At 39.1% G+C, this 22,142-nt stretch overlaps 1 protein-coding gene across 1 annotated transcript in view; it reads right to left on the minus strand.

Moving 5' to 3' along the window:
- Positions 1-22,142, minus strand: part of ADAM12 (ADAM metallopeptidase domain 12) — a 392,267-nt gene that overhangs the window by 296,891 nt on the left and 73,234 nt on the right. Inside the window, exon 3 of the mRNA XM_018558790.1 lies at positions 12,487-12,560. Coding sequence (XP_018414292.1) covers positions 12,487-12,560 — 74 coding nt within the window. The remainder of the gene's footprint in view (positions 1-12,486; positions 12,561-22,142) is intronic.

The raw sequence follows: 22,142 nt of genomic DNA on the forward strand, positions 1-22,142 counted from the left end.
GCAAGTTGTACATCTGTAGCTTTAGCGGTTCTGGAGATGCAGGTTTTTGAATATTTGCAAAAATTGTAGCAAAAACCAAGATGGCTGCCACATCATGTGACCTATGACATTTATATTATAATAAGCTCTGCAGAGCACAGGGCTCTACCATTGTGCAAAGTTTTATGAGTTTTTGACTAACAGAGCACTTGTTACAGTCATTTGAATAAGTGGCAGAATAATAATAATAATAATAATAATAATAATAATAATAATAATCTGAACAGATACAATAGGTGTCCTTGCAACTTCTTTGCTTGGCCACCTAATTATTTATTTATTTATATCGCGCCAACATATTCCCACCGCGCTGTACAATTGTTTAGACAAGACAAGTAGGAAACACAGACACGCATCATTGACATACAGAAACAGTAGGCTAGGTGGACCCTGCCCAAACGAGCTTACAGTCTAAGAGGAAGGGGACCAAAGACACAGAGGTGGGGAAGGGGAGACTGCAAATGTATACCAAATAAAATAGGTTGGGGTTGTGGGAGTCCTTTGAAAGGGGAGCAGAAGGGAGGGTTGTATAAGGTGAGAAATCAAGGGGAGAGCAGAAACGATTCTCTAAAGAAGTGCGTTTTGAGGGATTTTTTTAAAGGCCCATAGGGATGGTGAGAGCCTGAATTCCATAAGGTGGGGGCAGCCCTGGTGAGGTCCTGTAGACAAGAGTTGGGTGTGCGGGTGAGGGAGCAGGATAATCTCAGGTCATTAGTGGAATGAAGTGGCCGATTTGGAGTATATCTTCTAATTAGGGATGAAGCCGGTGCGCGGTTATGCAGAGCTTTGTAGGTAAGGCTGAGAAATTTGAAGTGTATCCTAAAAAAAAAAAAAAAACAGGAAAAATACAACGCAGCCTGTCATAACAAAGTTTTGCTGCACTTAGCGGAGTCCTATGTGAAATTACTATAAATCCATGCCTGGCAGTACAAATACAGATTCTGAAACTAGGCAGGGAAGCCATGTTAAACACGTGAGATGCTCATCCACAGCTGGTGGACTGGTTTGTACTGCGTGCTTATAATCTGCAGCAGCTTGTTGTAGAAGTATTAATAACTGTGTAAGATCCTTATTCTTTTTATGGGAATTTAAAGTCTGGTCGAGCAACTGAACCTCTTGACCATGTCTGCATACTTTGTGTCTCAAGCTGCAGTCAAACCAATCGCCGTTTGCTTATTTGTGTTAACATGCAGGTGTACCTAATAAAATGACCACAGTGTATACATGTATCTCTTCTGGGACTAATTAAAACAGATATTAGCTGGGATCTGGTGGAACAATTTCACATTGTGTTCCCTTACGTACGTTCTTAAAGCCAAGTTTAAAAATGTATGAAAAATGATGGTATAATTATACTGTAATTATACTAAGATGTAATCTAGCGGTTCTCCGCAGCATAACAGAGAAAGAAAAAGATAGTTGTTTCATTAAACTGAGCGATCATTGCCACAAGAACTAATTTTTCTCTTCTAATACAGGGCAGTTTTTTTAAAACTCCTGTTTAGTAATTCATCCGTAATCCAACATTAACAGGGTTATTCACAAAAGGGTGAAGAGTTTGGAGAAGGCAGGAGAAGTGAACAATCTAGGACAACAAAGCTGAACTGGAAAGTGGAATTGGAGAATTTTTCCAAATCAGCTATGTTATCCTAGATTGTTCACTTCTCGTGCCTTTTCCAAACGCTTCACCTTTTTGTGAATAACCCTGTTAAAATTACAGTTGCTCTGCAGCCAAAAACTTATTTAATTAATGGCTGTACTAAATATATTAACAGTAAAAAGGTGAGAAAGGAGCAGATAGGCCCAATAAAGGATGGAAGCGGGAAGCTAGTCACAAACGACAAGGAGAGGGCCGAGGCGCTGAGCGCTTTTTTCTCCTCAGTATACACTCAGGAGGGAAACGGGTTTGACACACATGATAAAACTCCCAGTTTAACTCAAAATATACCCCAGTGGTTGACAGAAACCGGGATACAACAAAGACTTAAAATGCTCAATGCAAACAAAGCAGTGGGTCCGGATAACCTGCACCCCAAGGTACTTAAGGAATTAAGCCAGGTTATAACTAGACCATTAATCCTCATTTTTAAGGACTCCTTAATGACTGGTAGGATCCCCAGTGATTGGCGGAGGGCTACGGTAGTCCCAATATTCAAAAAGGGGGCAAGGTGCCAACCTGGGAACTATAGGCCGGTCAGTCTAACATCGGTAGTTTGTAAAATGCTAGAGGGCATAATAAAGGATTATCTGGTAGAATTTGTTACAAATACTATGTAACTATGTAACTATGTAACTAAAAGTACAGATGACAGTTCCATGCGTTGTACACAGCCAACTGTTGTAATAAGAAAGAAAGAAAAAAAAAAAGTATTAGAAAAATATAAAGAAAATCTAAACCAAGTGTTTGCCGGCTTGCGTTTCACTTCCCAACGGAATTATTGCTTTGTTTCCTATTATAATCAATATATAAACAACTGTATTGTATTCTGGGAGAAGAGCCCTCGACATTTCCCATCTTTATTCATCATAAAATAAGCAGGTCAAGGATACCATAAACGTACAAACTCAGCATTTTGTCAGATGTTTAGTCAGCTATTTGTGAACAGATTTTCTTTACTGTATTGAGAAATTAGATTTTTATCATTTAGATTTATAGGGGATATCTTGTTTCTTCAAAAAAGATGCCCATAGGGCCATAGTGACTACTTAAATTACAGTGAATCAATTGCAATCCTTGTTTACTAGCGTAGACCCAATAGATTAGATTTTTGGGACTAGGGGAAACTGAACTTGCAGGACCTCATAAATGAGCTCTTAAGACAGATTTCCAAAAAAAGTCTGTTTCCTTCCACATTAATGGAAGAATGTACTGTTCTCTTTACATTTATTTAAAAGAAAGTACCGGGAAGTTTCCTAACAAATGAGAAATTACCTATCTCACTTTTTCTGCTCTCATCCAGGTTGTGGATAACAAACTTCCTTTGGCCAGTGAATGGCTTACATAAAATAAGAAGATTTTGAGTAGGCAACGGGAGGTAATTGCATTAATGAGGACACGTATCATTTAACACCTGTATTTATTTTTTAGATGTGTTCTTAATGCAGAGATTATTGGAGAAAACAGAATTAAGACCAGCTAGTCATGCGCCCATATTGTCGTCTGAGGGGCAATGCCATTGGGAGATTGGGCCTTAAAGAGATACTGTCATATTGCCCATTCAGGGCAAAACGGCATGGTGTATAAAAAGCACCCTCCCCTCCAAACCCACTAATATGCACCCCTCAAGCGATTCCCCACCTCCCCCACTCCCTTTACCTCAACTGACATAAAATACCTGGTGCTCCCAGGTATGGAGGAGCATTAAGCCTCCTCTTCCACATGACAATGTTTAGGTTGGATATCAAATCATAATGCCCAAGCACTGTCACATGACTGAAGGAGGGATGTCACTCACACATACTGGTGCTTTGACAAAGGGTATTTTGTTTGCTCTAAATTGGCCAACTGTGTCTGTTTAAATAAACATAACCTGTTGCAACTTTAAAGAGACCCTGTTACCAACTTATAAGACTGCAGGTGATTGCAGGTAGAGGCACAGAAAAAAACATATTTTAAATGCTTACTTGCATGATCTTTCTTTTCCATAAATCATTTCTTATTTACTTCCAATGTGCCTTTGAACTTGTTAACAAATTTGACTACTCCAAGACAAATCAAGGGTCAAGCACAGCACTCTTCCGCCTTGCACATCCTAGCCCTCTTCTTTTCAGGGAGTGTCTATTGATTCTCTGTACTTTCCCAGAATCTCCACCCGTACCCTCGAAACCCTAAATAACCTTTTATATAGCTGCTGGTGGAAGAGTCAAGGGGAATACTACAGAGTGTCACTTGAGTGATAGCTCCAATTCTGCCACTGACATCACACCCAAGAGGATGGCACCCAGCAGAAGGCTCAGAGCTTTTGGATGTCTACACAAGGGAGACATCTACAATTAAATAACATGCATAATGTATGCCAAATGCACATAAAATCATCATAGAAAGATTTTGTTGAAATGAACGGTCTGATAACAGGGACTCTTTAATTGAACAAAAGATGGGTCGAACCAAGAAGCCATTTCTAATTGGCCCTACAATCAAAAATATTAGGCATTATTATTTAGATCGGTTGATTGCGCATAAGCATTCCCCTTAAGAATATATTCAAGGATCCCTTTTGAGATGTAGCAGGGTACTTCCTGACATGTTACAGTACCTAAGCATTGCTGTTCTTTACCCTAATGACTGCAGTGTGAGTTCATCTTACATGTATCTTCTAAAGTTTACAGGTCGTGAGTTGCCTCCCTGTGGGCACCTTATTAACACCTCTCCCCCTAGGGTAAATGTATTAAGAAAAGTAGAAAGTAATAGGGTTTCTGGAGAGGTGTAATTAACCATCCAGGAGAGGTTTACTAAAAATATATCAAGTTTTATTCATGTATAGCTTGTATAAAGGTTAAAAAATCGATACATTTCATGTATCTTTCAATACCCTGCATGGGATTTGTTTGTATTCATATAATCACTGATTTGGTACATACATATTAATAGAATCCAAATAATAAAAAATAACATGATATTGATCACAGAATTAACAGCGATACATTTGGCCCATATAGTAGCTTAACTTAATAGGTCCCGACACGTTCCGCCAGTGGCTTCATCAGGGGACCCAAAAAGATAGATCTAACAGTAAAGAAAATTCTTTGTTTAGACATACACTAAGTTGAGATCACAAACATCAATGAGTAGACAGTATCAGGTTTGTATATGTGATCTGTTTTAAACAAATTGTTATACATGATCGATCCCCATGGGTCTGGTCATTAAGTACTCACCATGCAGGGTTAGTTCGCGAGGCAAGGGAGACACCTGGAGGATCGGGAAAGCAGAGGCTGGAATGCTCCACTGGTGAAACGCGTCGGGACCTATTAAGTTAAGCTACTATATGGGCCAAATTCTGTGATCAATATCATGTTATTTTTTATTATTTGGATTCTATTAATATGTATGTACCAAATCAGTGATTATATGAATACAAACAAATCCCATGCAGGGTACTGAAAGATACATGAAATGTATCAATTTTTAACCTTTATTCAAGCTATTCATAAATAAAATGTTATATATTTTTAGTAAACCTCTCATGGATGGTTAATTACACCTCTCCAGAAACCCTATTACTTTCTACATTCTTAATGTATCTTCTAAAACTTAACTCAAAAGACTTAACTCAAAAGAATTGGTTATGTCACTATTGTGCTGTTTACTGTTCTCTTTGCTGGATAGAAAGCTGTGTCTGAGGACGTGCAGTGTAAGGATCTCCCTGCTTTTGCTTCTTTCATTCTTTGGACCTCTGCTGTCTCCACCTGTCCTGCTGCTTCTTTGCTTTTTGATCATTACTCCATCGGTCATACGAATACCAGTCATCAGTGGACAGGTTTGTTATGAGAAAACAAACAAAAATGCCCACCTCCTCACAGGGGAATAGTGCAGAACAAAGCATAATGTGGAACTGTCCTGGGGGAAAGAGTCACTGCAGTGAGCCAGCAGGCAATACTGGCAACTAGTGATTTGCCTTCTGTATGTCTTCTCTGGGCACAGTTTTGACTGTACAGCTTCTCTTTAAGGGTCTATTAATACAGTGGAATAAGTAATGACATAGGCCGAGATCCGTTACTGGCACCTGAAATTTTTCTACTAGTTAAAAAAAGAAGACATCTAGAAAAAAAAGACAACATACTTTATTGTTCTCCAGTATGTCAGATATTTATAGCAAGGCTTTACGCCTTCCAGAGTGGAATCTGCCAAGCTCCAAGTCCCAGTAGAAGTGTAAATTGTTATTTGGAATAGTAAGCTGGAATTCCCTAACTAAATGACTTTTAGTTTGCTAAAGTGCAGAGTAAACAATTGTCAATTTGTTTAAAAAATACCTGTAATACCCTTTTTCATCTTTTGTTGCAGTTCTGCTGATCTCCTGCAGCTTCACTTTCTGTCTACATGTACTCCAGCAATGGCTGCATGGTATTTCTCTTGGTGGGTTTCTTTATGGCTACAACAGTGAACCATGCCTGTGTAACCACCACTTGTAGTCTCCATCAGAAACCTGAGTGACAATGTGACAATGCAGAAACACAACTGGAGAGAGGGTTGTCACTAGACATGTGTGATTCGTTTCGTTCCAAATCAAAATTCAGACGAATTTTCCGAAATTTGGACACATCCGAATGTGTCCAAATCCTTAGATCCCATATGAATTTCGTTCAAAAACGAAACTGAATCAAACATGTGACTTTTCTGGCCAATCAGATGTGTTTTCTGTTTAATGCATCCGAATGGGTCCGAATACGAGTTTTCGTTACGGCAACATGGGAGCCATCTGATTGGCCAGAAAAGTCACGAAAATTCGTGTTTTAAAATAACGAAATATCCAAACTTTTCCGCAGCTTACATGTCTAGTGACTTAACAAGGACATTCAAGGCAGGATCACCAGGTTAAAAAAAAATTGTACATTTAAAACATTTTTTTTAAATTGCTTGAATATAGTAAAGCTTATAGGAGATTTTTTTTAGTTGATTAGGTTAACATATACTTTCAATTTGTACTTTTTATTAGCATTCCAAATCTGGAGGCGATAATATGTATAAGGTTAATTAGAAACTGAAAGAGGGCATGGTCTGTTGTTATAAAACCACTGTAAAGAGCTGCGATACAAGAGGCCTCTTACAAATTCTTCAATTTCTTTTCAATTGATTTTGGGACAAGTGGAGGGGGATGTAATGATAGTTTACATGTGATATGATATCACCACAAATCAAGCAATGCTTGGCCACCAAAGACTTTAGGTCATTTTAGTATGGCAGTTTTTAGTCTCGACTTTCTTCCACCCCATATAAAAGACATTCATTTATGCAGCTGATATGCGATTCGGCACCTCAAGATTCGGCTCCCTGTGTATGACCTCGGCTTGAACCTGACTTTCCGCCTGGTCTGCCACATGGTGGATCGCTCCATCAGCATCCTGAGCAATGACATCCTGTAAGTGCTTCCTTGGCCTCATACCCATTGCCATCTCGGTCTTGCCAATTCACCAGCTGGTCCAACGCACTCAAGCGCCTCCTCAAGAACCAGCCAGCCACCAGTATCGGCACCTGTTCTCTGCTCTGTCCTTACATCCCCTGTCACTACTTCCAGAGGTGTGGGACAAGAGGTGCACGGGCAGCCCCCTTATCAGCCGAGTCCCCAGTCAGGTACGTGATAGGGTCCTGGATTCGATTCAACCAGAGGCACTATCTGCATGTTGTTTATATCTATGCGGGTTCTCGCTGGGTGCTTTAGTTTCCTCTCACAATCAAAAAACGTATTGTTAGTTTACTGGCGTTTGATCAGATTTGCCTGAGTGTTTACATATGAGCGCGGTATGTTTAAACTTCCTTGTACTCTGCAATTTTTTTTAATAATATTGCAGTGCCGTATAAATACAGGAAATACATAAATAATAAGCAACAATTTTGCCAGAATGGTAAATAAGGACAAGCTATCACTCTTTGAACTCTAGTTGCAGAGAACGCTCTCTATACATTCCATAGTGTATAGAATATCTGTTAAAATATTCCACAGCACTCTCCAACATCATGGGAAGTGCATCTGCACATGGGATTTAAGGTCAAAGCTGCAGATGTTTATATTAAACACAGAATGGGAAAGGTCTTTATTTTAGAATAATCCAATGCACACATTAGGCGGATTGGTGAGGAAACTGTATTGGAGATCAGTAAAATAACAGAAAACACCATCTGTCAAATCCATTTGTGGAAAATGTTATGCCCGTAACTGCAATAACCAAGCTGATAAAGATGAACTTCATCAAAAAAAAGAGAAATAGAACTAATGTATCTCCTATTTTATACACACAAAAATGTTTAGTAAAAGGAGTGCTGAAACCAATCTGCTAAAATGTAAGCATGTGCTGTAACAACCAAGGACATTTGTGATAATACAGCAAACTGGCAATTGTGACTAAATGAGGCCATAATACAGGCAGTCATAATAAAAGGTACAAAACTAATGGGCATGGAAGCAATACAAAGGCAATAAAATGCAGGGACAATAACTGAAGCCTAATCTGCCTCCCGCTGCCCCCTACCTCTGACCATTCTTCCTGTATAACTGTAGGAGTAACTCTGTGATCATTACGCCAGTCAGCCACACAATGGCTGCTCAGAGCTACTAAGTTATTGTATAGATTAGCCAGAGTTTCAAAGTCCGTCACAGAGAGTTCTCAGGTATGCATATTTCATATAACACCACTAGTAACAAGAATACTTACATCATTCACCATATCAGGTTTTATATCTATGTTGGTATTATAGTATGGTAGTTGGGGATATAAGCAGGGAACCTACGTACTTGCCTTTCCAGAGTCCAATGCATCTTTAAAGCTGAGCTCCAGGTATGTGTATTTATGTATACTTAAATTGGTCCAGCTTGGCCCAATGTAAGTATACATATTTTATACCTGGGTGGCTCACAGGGATTCTGTAAAACTCTGTAGTAGCCAGAGCCACTACAGTGCTTTACATTGATCTTCGAGGCAATGCTGTGGCTGCTGTGTGGACTTCCCTTCTGCTGTAAAAACACAGAGGGTCCCTTATTTGGCTTGGCGGCCATACAGTTTTATCAACCAATACCAGGCAATTTCTGATTGGTTGAGGGGTGATGACATCACGGCAGCGGCCCTTGTCCAGTCAGAGAACTCCTAGTTCCTAAATCTGTGAAAAAACAAACAGTAACTGCAGCAAATAAGCATCAATTACTGTCCAGGTATTCTGGCGGCCTTGGGCATCAGGTGTCAGCATACAATAGCCCAACAGGGGACATTCTCTAATCTATGTCATTTCAAGTGGGTGGGGGGATTGGGCGTTTTTCTTCTCTTTCCCTTTTCTCTCTTTGAATGAGAAAATAACTACAAGTGTATGAATAGCATGAGTCTGTCAGTTTGCTTAGAATCACTGAAAACAACTGTTGAAAAAGTCTGTTGACAGCTTGATAGTTATAGATTAGTCCTATATACAACTCAGTGTGCAAAAAAGAGTTTCTAATCCCCGCCCCTCCTTCTCCCTGCTTGATTCTCCAGCCCCATCTGGACAGAACAATCAGGTAGAGAGAGTCTAAAGGCAAACAGCTTGTCTTGCAGTCATATAAAAACTCAATTAGTTTATGACACCAGTGTCATAGGTACACCCTGTATTTTTTTGTAAAAAGAAATAGTAAAAGAAATCTAAAATAAACACAATATCAGTTTAAAAATGTACAAACCTAAATTAAAATAAAACAAATCCAAAACCAGTATAGTTTCCCATCAAGTTAGTCTATGCATAGCCTAGTTTTCAAGGCTATCTGGGACTCTGAAAGACTTCTACAGGCATTTCCTTCATGTATTTCCTATCGGTTTACTTTCTGTAAGTTAACCACAAGTAAAGATTATGATTACTTCTTTACATTTTACAATACATAAACAGGTCACTGTTAGCCCTACTAGCTAAATGGAATGGTCAGATTAGGCATCCCCTTAAATTAACCTTGCATGGGTAACAAGGGACAACATAATTATCTTTACCAGCAGGGGAAATTGTTCCAGGACACAAAGTCTCTTAATTCTTTACTGTGATGTCTAACCACATCAGACACAATAGAGTGCAGACCTATCAACAGGTAATTATTTTATTCATGAATCCACGGGCAATATACAACGTCACTCAAAGCAGTAATCAGCCCCAAATCTACACTGGGAGAATGTAAAGAGCCGCAATTGTGTGTTGTAATTCATTAAGGGTTTTATAAAAGGTCCATGAAACCATTTATCTTTCCATTTCTGGAATGTTTTAGAGATGACAGGAGAGTAATGACTAATCATAAAATTGTGACACCTAATTCTGGGCTGAGCAAATATAAAACAGATTAATTACAACTGTTCCATCTATCGGCACTGAACTGATAAAACATTTAGAAAAGTCACTCTATTAAACATATTGCAAATGTATTATTTACAGACGCTCAAAGATTTTCCATGTAAAAGGTATTTTTCTTCAGCCTCGGACAAAACGGAATATTAACCAATTTTTGCTTCATGTTCTAGTTATCACTTTTTTTTCCCCCAACATTAGATATTATGAAAGATTCTTTAACCAACAATTGTAAAAACACCAGAAAAGAAGCTCCAAGAGAAGAAAAGATATGAAAGGGTACAGCTTGTGGCCTACTGAACCTATAACACCAGCTGGTTTGTAATAAAGAGTAACTGATGAGCCACTGAGAGCAACAAGGGAACACACAATGAACTGCTACAGCTGGTAATGCCAATGATTGTTGCAACTGTAATGTCAGAAAGTCCGTCTGGGTTACAGAATACTTCCTCTTGAGCTCAACAACGAGCAGAAAAAAAGAAAATGCATTCTTAAAAAAGAAAATGTATTTAGCATAAAACTGGCAAGTGTACCTAAATGTGTTTCAATACAGGCCCCCCATTTTCTCCTGCATAGCAGTGCTCAGAGATTTGGAGAGGGAGGGCAGCTCTCTGACCCAATCAGGGCTCTATTGGCTTTGGGTTATATGCAAGCAGCTGGAGAGAACCCTCATCTGTGTGCTGCTGCTGATGCTATTTAATGGTCTATTTACAAGCAGAGGCGAGTTCTGGACCAGGCTGTATTGCTAAACGCCAGTGTAGTCTGCAGGAAGGACCAGGACCTGACTGTACTTTCTGGCAGCCAGGATCACAAGACTGGATGCACGGAAGAGGTTTGCCAGGAAGTCAGGTTACATGTCTGTTTCAGCTGTGTATTATACTGTCTACATGGAGTTCCGCTTTAAATAAGTAATTGTGAAGTGATTCAGCTGGTTGTCGCAATGCTTCTGGATGGGCTGCAGTTTTAAGTTACATGATTCATACTCCCCTTTCATACTCCAGTGTAAGTAGGTAAACCTATCTATCACTCTACTCCTCATCTCACCTTCTCACTCTCATCACTAGTTTACTAACTGACCTATCATTGTGGATATTGCATTACTTTCTTAAACTCAAACATTTAAAAGCTAAGCTCATAATATTTCCTTCCCCCAGTGTCCCCTCCCCTGGCTTCTCCATTGAGATCAATAACACAATCATCAGTCCCTGCACACAAGCTAGGGTGCTAGGTATAATCCTGGACTCTGACTTCTCCTGCAGGCCCCACATCCAATCACTGTCCAAATCTTGCCATCTGTCTCTCCATGTTGTAAAGTACTGCACAAACTGTTGGCGCTATATAAATCCTTTACTATAATAAGAATAAAACTGCACTGTGCTTAGAGACAGGGTGATTAAGACTCCTGCCAGGCTTTTAATATTTGTTTCTGTTGGGGAGATTCACCTTGTCTATTTGTCTTGCTGACAACTTTCATTAGAACAGGAGGTGAGAGGGAAATCTTACAATGGGAACACCTGTTTCGGTAAAAACTATTTCTCCATGATTTGGGGAGATTTCCTTTCACATCTTGCTTTGTCTCTGGGACAGGAAGACTATTTCTAATGAGGCAAAAAAGTAATTAAAAAGCATAGGCCTTCAAGTAATCCTGAAACAAAGGATTGTTCAGGTAGCTTAAGAACCAAGTTGGGCAACGTGTATACAGTACATTGTGAAGGAACAGGAGCTCTCCTGCGAACTGACCAGCAATGCTAAATGCCTTGGAACCTTCCATCTCATATGGCTTTCTTGCTAGTAAAAACAAAAGAGCCACTTGCCAATTCCCTTCTTTGCTATGTTTAATAGCACACAACAGGTCTACAGCTACTTTGGTCAAGCTTGACCAAGCCTGTGGCTTTAAAGGAAAATGGCAGGTCTGGTACATTAAATTACAAGAACAAATCTGCAGTTGCAGCTGCCATATTTATATCCTGACAGGTAAGGTAAGCTCAGGTACGTTTGTTTGCACTCTGTTCAGTGTTATGTTAGTAGTGTTGGTACTTTAACGGTGTAGGCCAGCACTGTTTAGAGGTACCTTGACGTAAGGGTATGGTTTCCATTTATAGCTGCATATGCATTAACTCTAATCCTATTAAAATATTAAAAGTAGGCTTTAATTTGGTACTTTTCACTATCTGGCAGGAATTAGTGCTCAGAAAATTATTTACATAATGCAAGCCACGTAAATTTGCCTGATAAGTACCGACACACACACTAAATGGAAGTAGCAAGCAATAGGGTAGTAATCATTTAATAATGACGAATACTTCACATTTGTTTACAGAGGATTAGGATGTACATCCAAAGCACCATGCAGGGTACAAAGAGGATGGCAGAACATTTTGTACCGGAACACTGCCACAATTTCAGAATAGATTCTAATGACAGCAATTAACTGTACTCACTCATTTCTTTCCAGATTTAACAGCAGTTCCTCCTCTTTAGATCTTAGTAAAAGTCTTAGTCTTGATGGATGACCCTTAAAAAGGAGAAATGATAATTAGTTAATGAGATAAAAGCATTGTATGTGACATTACATCATTGGTCGTGGTTCACTGCATTTAAAAAGATACATTTGCAAAGAGCTACTCTAGTGGAAAGTTCTTAAAGCGGGCCTTTACCCATAGCTTTAAAATAACAACAAACATACCTTTAGAAATGTTTAGTAAAGACAATCTACAAACACATATTTCTAGATAATTGCAGGCCTTGTATTCTTTGAATACCTTATTTCTCTTTTCTTCCCCAGTCTTCTCACAGTGGTCATGTTAACTAAGGGCAAATGACAAGATCTCCAATTACTTCCTGGATTTCTGGCACATGTGACTAGGACGTGTGACCATTCACATAATCTCAGGGAAGGAAAATGCCTTTCACTGAGATCTCATGAGATTATAGATGAGATTCCCCAGCAATGTTCTGCTGATCACAAGGCAATCCCAGTGTGCATTGCTTTGCCAAACTGAAGTAATTTTGCCCTTTCTAAGCGGGAAGTGAATGCTCTGCAAGTGTAAGTATATCAAAATCACAGTATTTTACACCTGACATGTCTATGCTATTATTAATCATCATACATAAGAGGGATACATTGGTAGAATTTGATTTTTGAGTGTAAAGGTCCGCTCTAAAGATTCATGTAATTTTAGGAAAATCGGAATCAATAAGCAACATTTGTATCAATCACAGTCTCAACAATATGTTAACCTCAAAAACAGTCATAAAAGTTTCCAAGTTTTGGGGATGATTTCTAAAATCGCAGTAAATGAAAACACCAAAGTATTGTTTAAAGCAGTGTTTGTATAGGTCGGAACGCAAACTGGGTAGGGGATGTGTTTGTGATTAAATAAATGTGTACTACATATAGCAATGTAGTAACGTCGTATACTACTGTGAACCAAGATGTAACCTACAAAAGGATGTGGTTAGTGTATTGCAGAATTAATTTTTTTTTCCCATGGGATGAAAGCAAATAATCCCACCCAACAACACTACCACTTCTTCCTAAACCTGTGAAATTAATCTACTAATATGACTGACAGCACACACATGAGGAACTAAAACAAGGCAGGGGAAGGGGGTCAAGGAAATTACCCAGGCAAAGTTGTGAGTTGAAGAGACCTAAATGCTACTTGAAAATGTCAAAGAAAATATAATGGATGTATTGCTCTCCGCTTTATTAAAGCTCAAGAAATAGTGAAGAATGCATGCAATCTGTTGTATTTTTGCAAGCCATTACTAGGTTTTGCTTCTCTTCTTGGGCCCCAGTTTTTAGGTGCTTGGATTAAAATGTTAACATTTTTTATTGTGACCAATCAGATATAAGGTCAGTTCTCTAAAACTAGAATAATGGGAGCTGTAAACTGGTCCTACAGCCAAAAAAAGCCACTTGACCAGTGACTTGAAGTGTAATAAAAAATGGCTTGTTTAAAAAGAAAATAACTAAAAAAAATAAATAGAGACTTATATGTCAAAAGGTCTAAACATCAGGATTATGCTACTTTGACAACCAATCAGTTTCTCCCTTCCAGGTCTACACAATAACTTAGAATCTGAAATCAAAAAGCAGATTGCTTGGTAGCAAGAAGATTAAACTTTTTTCCCTTGATATAATGATAATATTATAAGTTTTAGACCCCAATAATGGGTCTTTTTTTATTTGTAGTACCTGTGATGAACGAGAGAGGTAGGGTATTACTACACATTATCATGTACTTTATTAATTCAGCCAAATTAAAAATGAATCAGTGTTCATTGTGAGATATAGATGTGGGGCTGATCGGTATTCAAAGAGATGAAAAGGGTTTGTTTATCAGGATAATTACAAGGCTCCATTGAAGTTAATGTTCTAGCAATCCATAAAGCAGCACTTGGCACAGAATGAGCATAGACCATAAAATACATATTTAAAAAAGAAATAAATATCAAATCTGTCTGCATAAATATCAGCAATAATTAGCATCTTTTCATAGCAGTAAACACATTTATTCAGAACTTAAAAAAATAACACTGCTGTGAAAAAAAAAAAAGGTCAAGCAACTGGATTATTGAAAGTACTACACTGCATGGTACTCTTTCATAGAATCAGGTCACAAGTCAAGAGTTATCTTAGTCTGCTGGCAACTGAGTGTACTATGGTGTATGGTAACGTTCCAACATTTCTGAGGTGTTAAAGGGGTTCTAAACCCTCCGTTTTTTTTTGCCTATATCTACTGCTAGCAAGCAGTAGATATAGGCAAGAAGTTAAAAAAAAAACAAAAGCGCTTGAACTGGTTTTAAACGTACCTCGTTATCGCTGCTCGCTCCCGCGCCGAGAATCAGGAACTGCTCGTACGGCCGCAAAGGATCTTGGGGCGGGCGCATGCGCAGTTCCGATTCTCGGCCGGGAGACGAGCAAAGACACAAGGTAAGTCTATGGACGCGTGCACCCGCCTGCAGACACCGCTTGATCGGAGAGACAGAGCAGTCATCACTGGATCGGAGTGACGCCGCACCGCTGGAGGGACACATGAAAACATGGGGAAAGAAGAGGAAGATCAGAATAAGATACATCATTTGCAACATTTGCATGGGGGGGAGGGGGAAAATTTGGCTTTAATGTCACTTTAAGCATGGAGTCTTGTGAGAACTTCTTTCTTCACACACGTTAACACTGAAGTTCACAAACATTTCAGTACAGGATTAAGAAAGTTCTGTCCTACAATTGACACTCAGGAGAAGTCAGCATTTTGCATGACTTGGTACCAAATGCTTCCTTTGGCATCTTCTGTGAGTAAAGCCTATATTGTATGCTTCCAGGTTTTTGTTTTCTCTTACAAGTCTATTAAAGTCTATTCAAAAGCTGCTTGAAGTAGGTCAGAAGGTGGTCAACTACAGGTCAAATGCACCCGTAAATTCTAAATGATCTCAGAAGCATCTCAGATAGAGGTCAGACTGATGCTATCAACACAAGCTCAAAACCGGTTGACACAGGCTTTTAATTAGGTCAGTGCTTCTGACACTTCGGTCAGGCATGTATGATAGGGTTGCCACTTTTCTTCAAGCGAAACCCGAACACTTTAGCGACGCGCAGACATTTTTTGGGGGAGAATGAGTTATGGCTGATTCATGTAAATAGAGTCACCCATTCTTATGTAAATATCACAGTTGAGACTATTTTCAGTGGGAGGCGAGTAGCCCCATCTTAATTTTGGTTGCCCGTCTGCCTGACATCTTGTGACCGGGTTTCTGCTGCCATGAAACCCGAACACAGCATTTAAAACCCAGACTGTCGGGGTGAATCCTGGACAGGTGGCAACCCTAATGTATGAATATCACATTCTTAAAGTAGTACCACCCAGTTTATCCAACTGCGCCACCCAGCTCGACTGTGTCTAGGTCCCACGTACACACCACCCACTTCTTCTAAATTAAAGAACGCTGCCACCAAACCAAACCTAGTTACACATTCTGTGGATCATCAACCTCATTTACACTTCACTGCATTCGAGTTATCTCTCAATGCAACCTGTTTAACATTTGCAACTCAATCACCGCGCCACCTCGACTGGAAGATTACGTCATGAGTCCACTACCCCCAATCACACTAAATAACTAATTTACAATAAATCACGGAAATATGTACACCGAGCCTGCCAATAGGGGTTTAGTATCTGTACCCAGAAGAAGCCAGGCCCAGTGCATGCACAAACCTAGGCAATAGGTGCTGGAGAGGATTATAGGCAGCCAGCAGTAAACAAGTCAGCAAAAGCAGAAGTGGAGCAAGGCTGGAAACAGGATGATCCTCATTGTGCTAAAAGCAGCTGTAGCAGCGGGAAAAGATTTCCTTGAGCTGAAGGGCAGGAAAAGAACAAGGAGTAATGCATGCAACACCATCCCTAGCAGATGTTCACCAAGTTATCACAGGCTGAACAGTTTTCTCAGTACAAAGGGCATTCATTTTCAAGAGAAATATAGTGCCCAGTGGTTATAATTGTGACCCAGTTCTCTTGCTGCAGCCCCACCGGCCTTAACCAATAAATGTAATAAGGAGAGATTGGGTCACAAGAAAAGGCTGTGTCATAGCTCTAAAATTAAAAAGAAAACACTTCTCAAGATATTCATACAGTGCACAAGTAGCAGATAAGGGTTACATATCAAGATATGCTAATCACAAACAGGCTTGTTTACAGAGAGAGAGCCTACAGAGACAAGGTCATGCAAAGGAGAGACTTTGGTGTCACGCACGTGCCTACCACTTTGCGAATGCATAGCAAAGCTGATTATAGACTCAAATACAGAATACTGTAAAAAAAGAAACATACACGTGCTGAAATCAATAAATTGTAAGTTAGAATGCAATTTTTACTGGCTTGCATAACTCTACACTTGTTTTAATCCCTTTCCACTCTATCAAACACAAAAAAAAAAGTTTTGGCTTCAGTGTCACTTTAAGGACTATAGATGCATGGAGTGCTATCACCAATACAGAATATCTCAATTTTGCTCACGAAGCTGCTTATGAAAATTTGCTTAGAAAGAACAAAAAAAAAAACAAGAAACAAAGAAACGATCTGGATCACCCAAAAATAGCACATTGTAATTTCCTGCCACCGATCCAAAATGTAAGAACAGTTTTGTTTTTACTTTCAAACAGTGCATTCCAAAATAAAAAGAATAGACGCGGGTATATGGCTGTTCATTTTCTGTAATTATTGCTATATTGTGTGTTTTGCCTGGAGTCCTCGATTAACTCTTTCGGTACTCCTGGTTCCTGGAATGCAGCTAAGATCAAACCCATACTGACTTGGGCCACTTCCCAGACAGTAGATGTCTAGTGCTCTGCAGAAAAACCATAAATCACTTTTATTACACACAAATGGACACAAAGCTAGTGAAGTGGTCACTTCTCATTTAGCCTTTGCACGCCTCTTAAGAAGAAATATAGCACCTGTTCCCACCATAAGAAATTATCTGCTGTTTAATTAGACACAAAATTGCTATGCTTGACTTCTCCCCCATTTCATTTTGTATCAATGAAATTAATTGCTCTTGTGTTCATGATAATAGGACGATATGTCAGACTTTCACACTGCAAATGTGCCATGAAGCTTTCTTGCCACCATACTGTATTCTTCACTACTCTGTCTGGCTGCAGTAGACAAGCACATATGTGGTCTGCAGGAAAACAAGAGATTTGTCCTAGGTCAACAATCAAGATATATGGCCTGTGTTTTGGGTCCTGCAGGAAAAAAGAAAAACAAAACAAAAAGCGCAGAAGAAAAATGTGTAAACATTTTTTTTTTAAATCCACCTTTATATCCCAGTTTCCAGACACTTCCTGCATGTGAGGGTGTTGTCTTTGGGCATCCTCCACAGAGGAGCCCAAATCTCATAAGTCACTCCAACATTGTGCTTCTCAGCTTTCTCAGGATCCCACAAGAAGGCACAGTGACTGCACCCTTGTCTAAGTGAGCTCATCAAATAAGCTGTTCACTTTGCAAGGGAATTTTCTTGTAGCTTAGTGAATATAGTAAACATTCACTTGGCAAAGAACACCCAATCACATGCAAGGAAAAACGAAAAACAAAACTTTTAGCTTAAAGGGTTATTAAACCCTTGCGTGTTTTTGCATATATCTACTACTAGCAAGCAGTAGATATTTTAAAAAGGGTTAGGCTCTGACATAGTATATCTTGATGCCCTGACAAACAGTATTTTGGTTACCCTAAACTGTCCAATTGTTTTTTAGCGAATAATACCATTTGCACTTTTACTGAACAAAGGATGGACCTAACCAAGAAGCCATCTATATAGTGTGCCTGGGCTCAAAAAGTTAAGATTTGGTATGCTGTAGAGAATCTCCAGAAAGGTTAAGGCCTTGTTAACACGAAATGCAGAGCAGATCCGCTCTGGTTTCTGCACACGCAGTGCAGTGGGTTGTGCCGCGTTTTTGATGCGTTCCGGGTCGTTTTTGGTTTAAAAAAAAGGGTTTTTTTTAGGTTAACATAGGCACTCCTGTCTTATAGCTGTATATCTGAAGTGTGAGAATATTTGTGGCACTTCAGCCTCTGACTGTTAGCCTCACAAGATTTGGAGTGAAAGTTGGTGATATCACTACTATGCTGCTCACTGTTCTCCTTGCTGGAGAAGCAGCTGTACCCAAGAACTTGCAATGCAAGGATCTCCCTGGTCCTGCTTCATCCATTCTGTGGATCTGTACTTTCTGATTTTCTTCTGCTGCTGCTTGAATATTTCTCCACTAGTCATAGCCATGCTGGTAAAGGAGCAGAGTCACAGTGCAGAACAAGGTATGAGAGGTCAGTAATGAGAAAAAGATCAGGGAGTCTACAGGCAATACTTGTGACAAGTCCTTTGTACTCTGCATGCCATTTTTGTGCACACCTTTCACAGTTCAAATCTTCTTTAAGCCCTCAAAAGCTGCCACTTTAAATTAGCATATTTCTACACTAAAGTTATCAATGTGAGCATTTGCGAAACAGCTCACATTGGCATTCCTGCCTACCTTTTGTGTACCAGTGTTTGCACACCTATAGATGTACATGGGCAAAGGGCAGCACACTCCTGCATACACACTGCTCCCATAAGGCTGTTGTGAGTTGCACTCTGCATGACTAGCAGTTACAGGAGTTATCAGTATTGGATGATTGCAACAATCACTTTGTCCCTGAAGGCAATTCCTTTGTCCAAAGCTCACGCATGTCCAGCAGAAAAATCTGAAACTACTACAAGGCCAAAGAAGACACAACAAAGTGCAAGATTTAAGAAAGAAGGGCCAACATATGAAAATATACTTGCAAAAATGAAAAGTGTCCTGGAAATGTTGTACAAATGTTTATTATTGCAAGATAAAATCGGAGACCCCTTTTAAGGCTCTTAATCTGATCCCAAACTGAAGTGTTTCTCAAATGGATTTCTGGGATGACAAATTATTTTGACTGTGGGCTGGTTGAACATCTGAACACATTTTCAGTGAAGCCTTTTCAATGTGCAAGTCTGCATCGCCAGTGGTAAAGTTTCTAATCAAAGAGTTTGTTCTGCCCTCGTGTAAGTTCAGTGTCTGGAAATATTCATTTTCTTTTTCTCTTCCACTGCTTACTGAGCTGACAGGGCAACACAGCTGGGGCTGCTTCATCTTATATCATATCCCATTTGCCAAAGACAAAAAAAAAAGAAAATTATTTTCTAAGGGAAATCCCAATGATTGTATTTCCAGTCTGACAAAGATAACTAAACTACTGTTAATACCAAGAAGATGTCAAAGTTTGATTATTGGGACATTAATAAGAATAATCACACGTTACGAAACGGCAAAGTCAGCCAAAGAGCATTCCAATTTAATTAAAATACGAAAAGGGAAAACGTGACTTTGTTTATGCACAAACAAGACCTTTCTGGAGCATATGCATTATATCATGGGGTTCATAATCTTAGCTTTCATGTTGAAGACAGATGTTTGTACTGAGAAAAGCCATATAGTCAGGGCCAGATGGAGGACTTGATTTAGAGATGATGATTTAACTCTAAGAAAAAAAAATGAATCCCCTTTGTATAGGCGCCACTCCTTTACGACCCCTAAGTAATTACTCTTGAGAAAATGAAAACCAAAAAACACAATAGGATAGCCAGCTTGCAACCGGGGGTGCATGTACAGCATACCTCCCAACTGTCCCTCATTTGGAGGGAATGTCCCTCATTCTAACCATGTATACCCAGCTTAGGTTGTCTAGATCTCAATGACCTAGGGTTGTACAAATTTCCAGTGATTACCCCCTTCACTTGGGGCCTGTCTCAAGAAACTGTTAACAGATTGTTTGATGGGAGTGGGCAAGTTGATTTGACAATATCTTCAATCACTTATCGTAAAGATAGTGCCTGTAGCTAATACGCCAAAGAGTGAAGACCATGAAACTAAAATCTTACATTAATTATTTTCATCTAGAGTTCTACTTATCTTAGCAGCAAGCCTAAATGTATAATTATAAGTGAGAGAAAATGTGAAATACTTTGAATTCTCACCTCTATGATTAAGCCCAGGTGGTGAAACGGTTGAGAGGCTTTGGAGTGGGAGAGATACTATGGTGGTGTATCTGTTCCCATAGCTTTCAAGTGACACACAAGTGTCAAAAATAAGCAACTGGTGTTCTGTTGGTATTGTTATTTGCACCGCTGATGCAGCATTTATTAGGTACAACCAAACTAGAATTCCAAGTAAGCAAAAGACTCACCGCTCCAATTCCACCAGACTGCAGGTCAATACAGACATACGGTGCAAATAAAAATACCAACAGAACACCAGTTGCTTATCTTTGACCCTTGTGTGTCACTTGAAAGCTATGGGAACAGATCTTGTTAATAGGGAGACAAAAATAAACTTATTGCTCCACGTGTATATCATTAGGTGGGTAGGGGATATTACATATTAGAAAACTAGCTGCAACTCCACCAGCTGCAATAGACATACAATGACAATAAAAACATACAACAGAAAGGAATGTAAAACAAAGTTATATAACATCATTGGTAGAACAAGTAAGTTTAACACATTGGAAATGTGATTATTGGAAAGACGAAGCTGAAAGTAAAAAAAAACCCCAAAAAACCTTGGAAATGAAATAATGGTTTTGGAGCTAATTATAACCAATACAAAAAACTTAACTGCAGCTCCACCCACTGCAGTAGACCCAGCATGACAATTTAAAGATATAACAGAATAAAATATAAAAAAGTTCTGAAACATCATCAGCAGAATAGGTTTTGGCCTCTGTGGCCTGTGGCTCGTTTCTCACTGGCTGGTCCACAACAAGTTGCAGGTCTTTTTCTTATTTATTTTGTTTTTGGTATATAATTTTCTCTCCAATTATGTATATTCAATGTTTGATTTTTCTTATCAACATGGATATTGATTTACTGTATATATCACTAGTCTCCTAGGATTGAAGTCCTCCTGAGGAAGCTGCTTCAGAGGCAAAACATGTTGAGGCACCTAGAGACTAACAATCTATTGATCTCCTTGCTACCAACTAGACTACTGCAACAATTACTGTATTTTATTTGGACCACTCAATATATTGACGTATCAATTTTGCGTTTATTTTAATGCAATCATGTTTTTAACGCACTGCAATAAATATATTTTTATCTTTTACCAAGTTAATTGTGAGAGCAATATCTTTCTCAAAAGCCCCCCTTTCCAGGCTTTGCATACCTGGCAATGGTTCTAACGATCATATGATCTTGGTTATTTATCATCAGCAGAATAAGTAAGCTTGCACTCTGGAATGCATGGAAAGATCAGGTTAAAAAAAGAAATATTTGGGAACTAAAATTATGGGGTGGAGGATGCTAATTATTACAAATAAAATTATTTGCAGCTCTACCCACTGCAGTAGATATAACATGACTAATTAAATACAATAAGAAAAAGTTATACTTTAGTCCAGACAAAGAGTGTACTTGTCAAATTGAAGGGGCTGTGATTTCAGTAAACTAACTTTTTTTACGCTCAATATATACAATACATTTTCAAGAAAAATGCCCCCCCCCCCCCCCACACCAACCCTCC

Source organism: Nanorana parkeri, unplaced genomic scaffold (assembly GCF_000935625.1).
Source record: "Nanorana parkeri isolate BGI_ZX_2015 unplaced genomic scaffold, ASM93562v1 scaffold2, whole genome shotgun sequence".
NCBI classification, from domain to species: Eukaryota; Metazoa; Chordata; class Amphibia; order Anura; family Dicroglossidae; genus Nanorana; species Nanorana parkeri.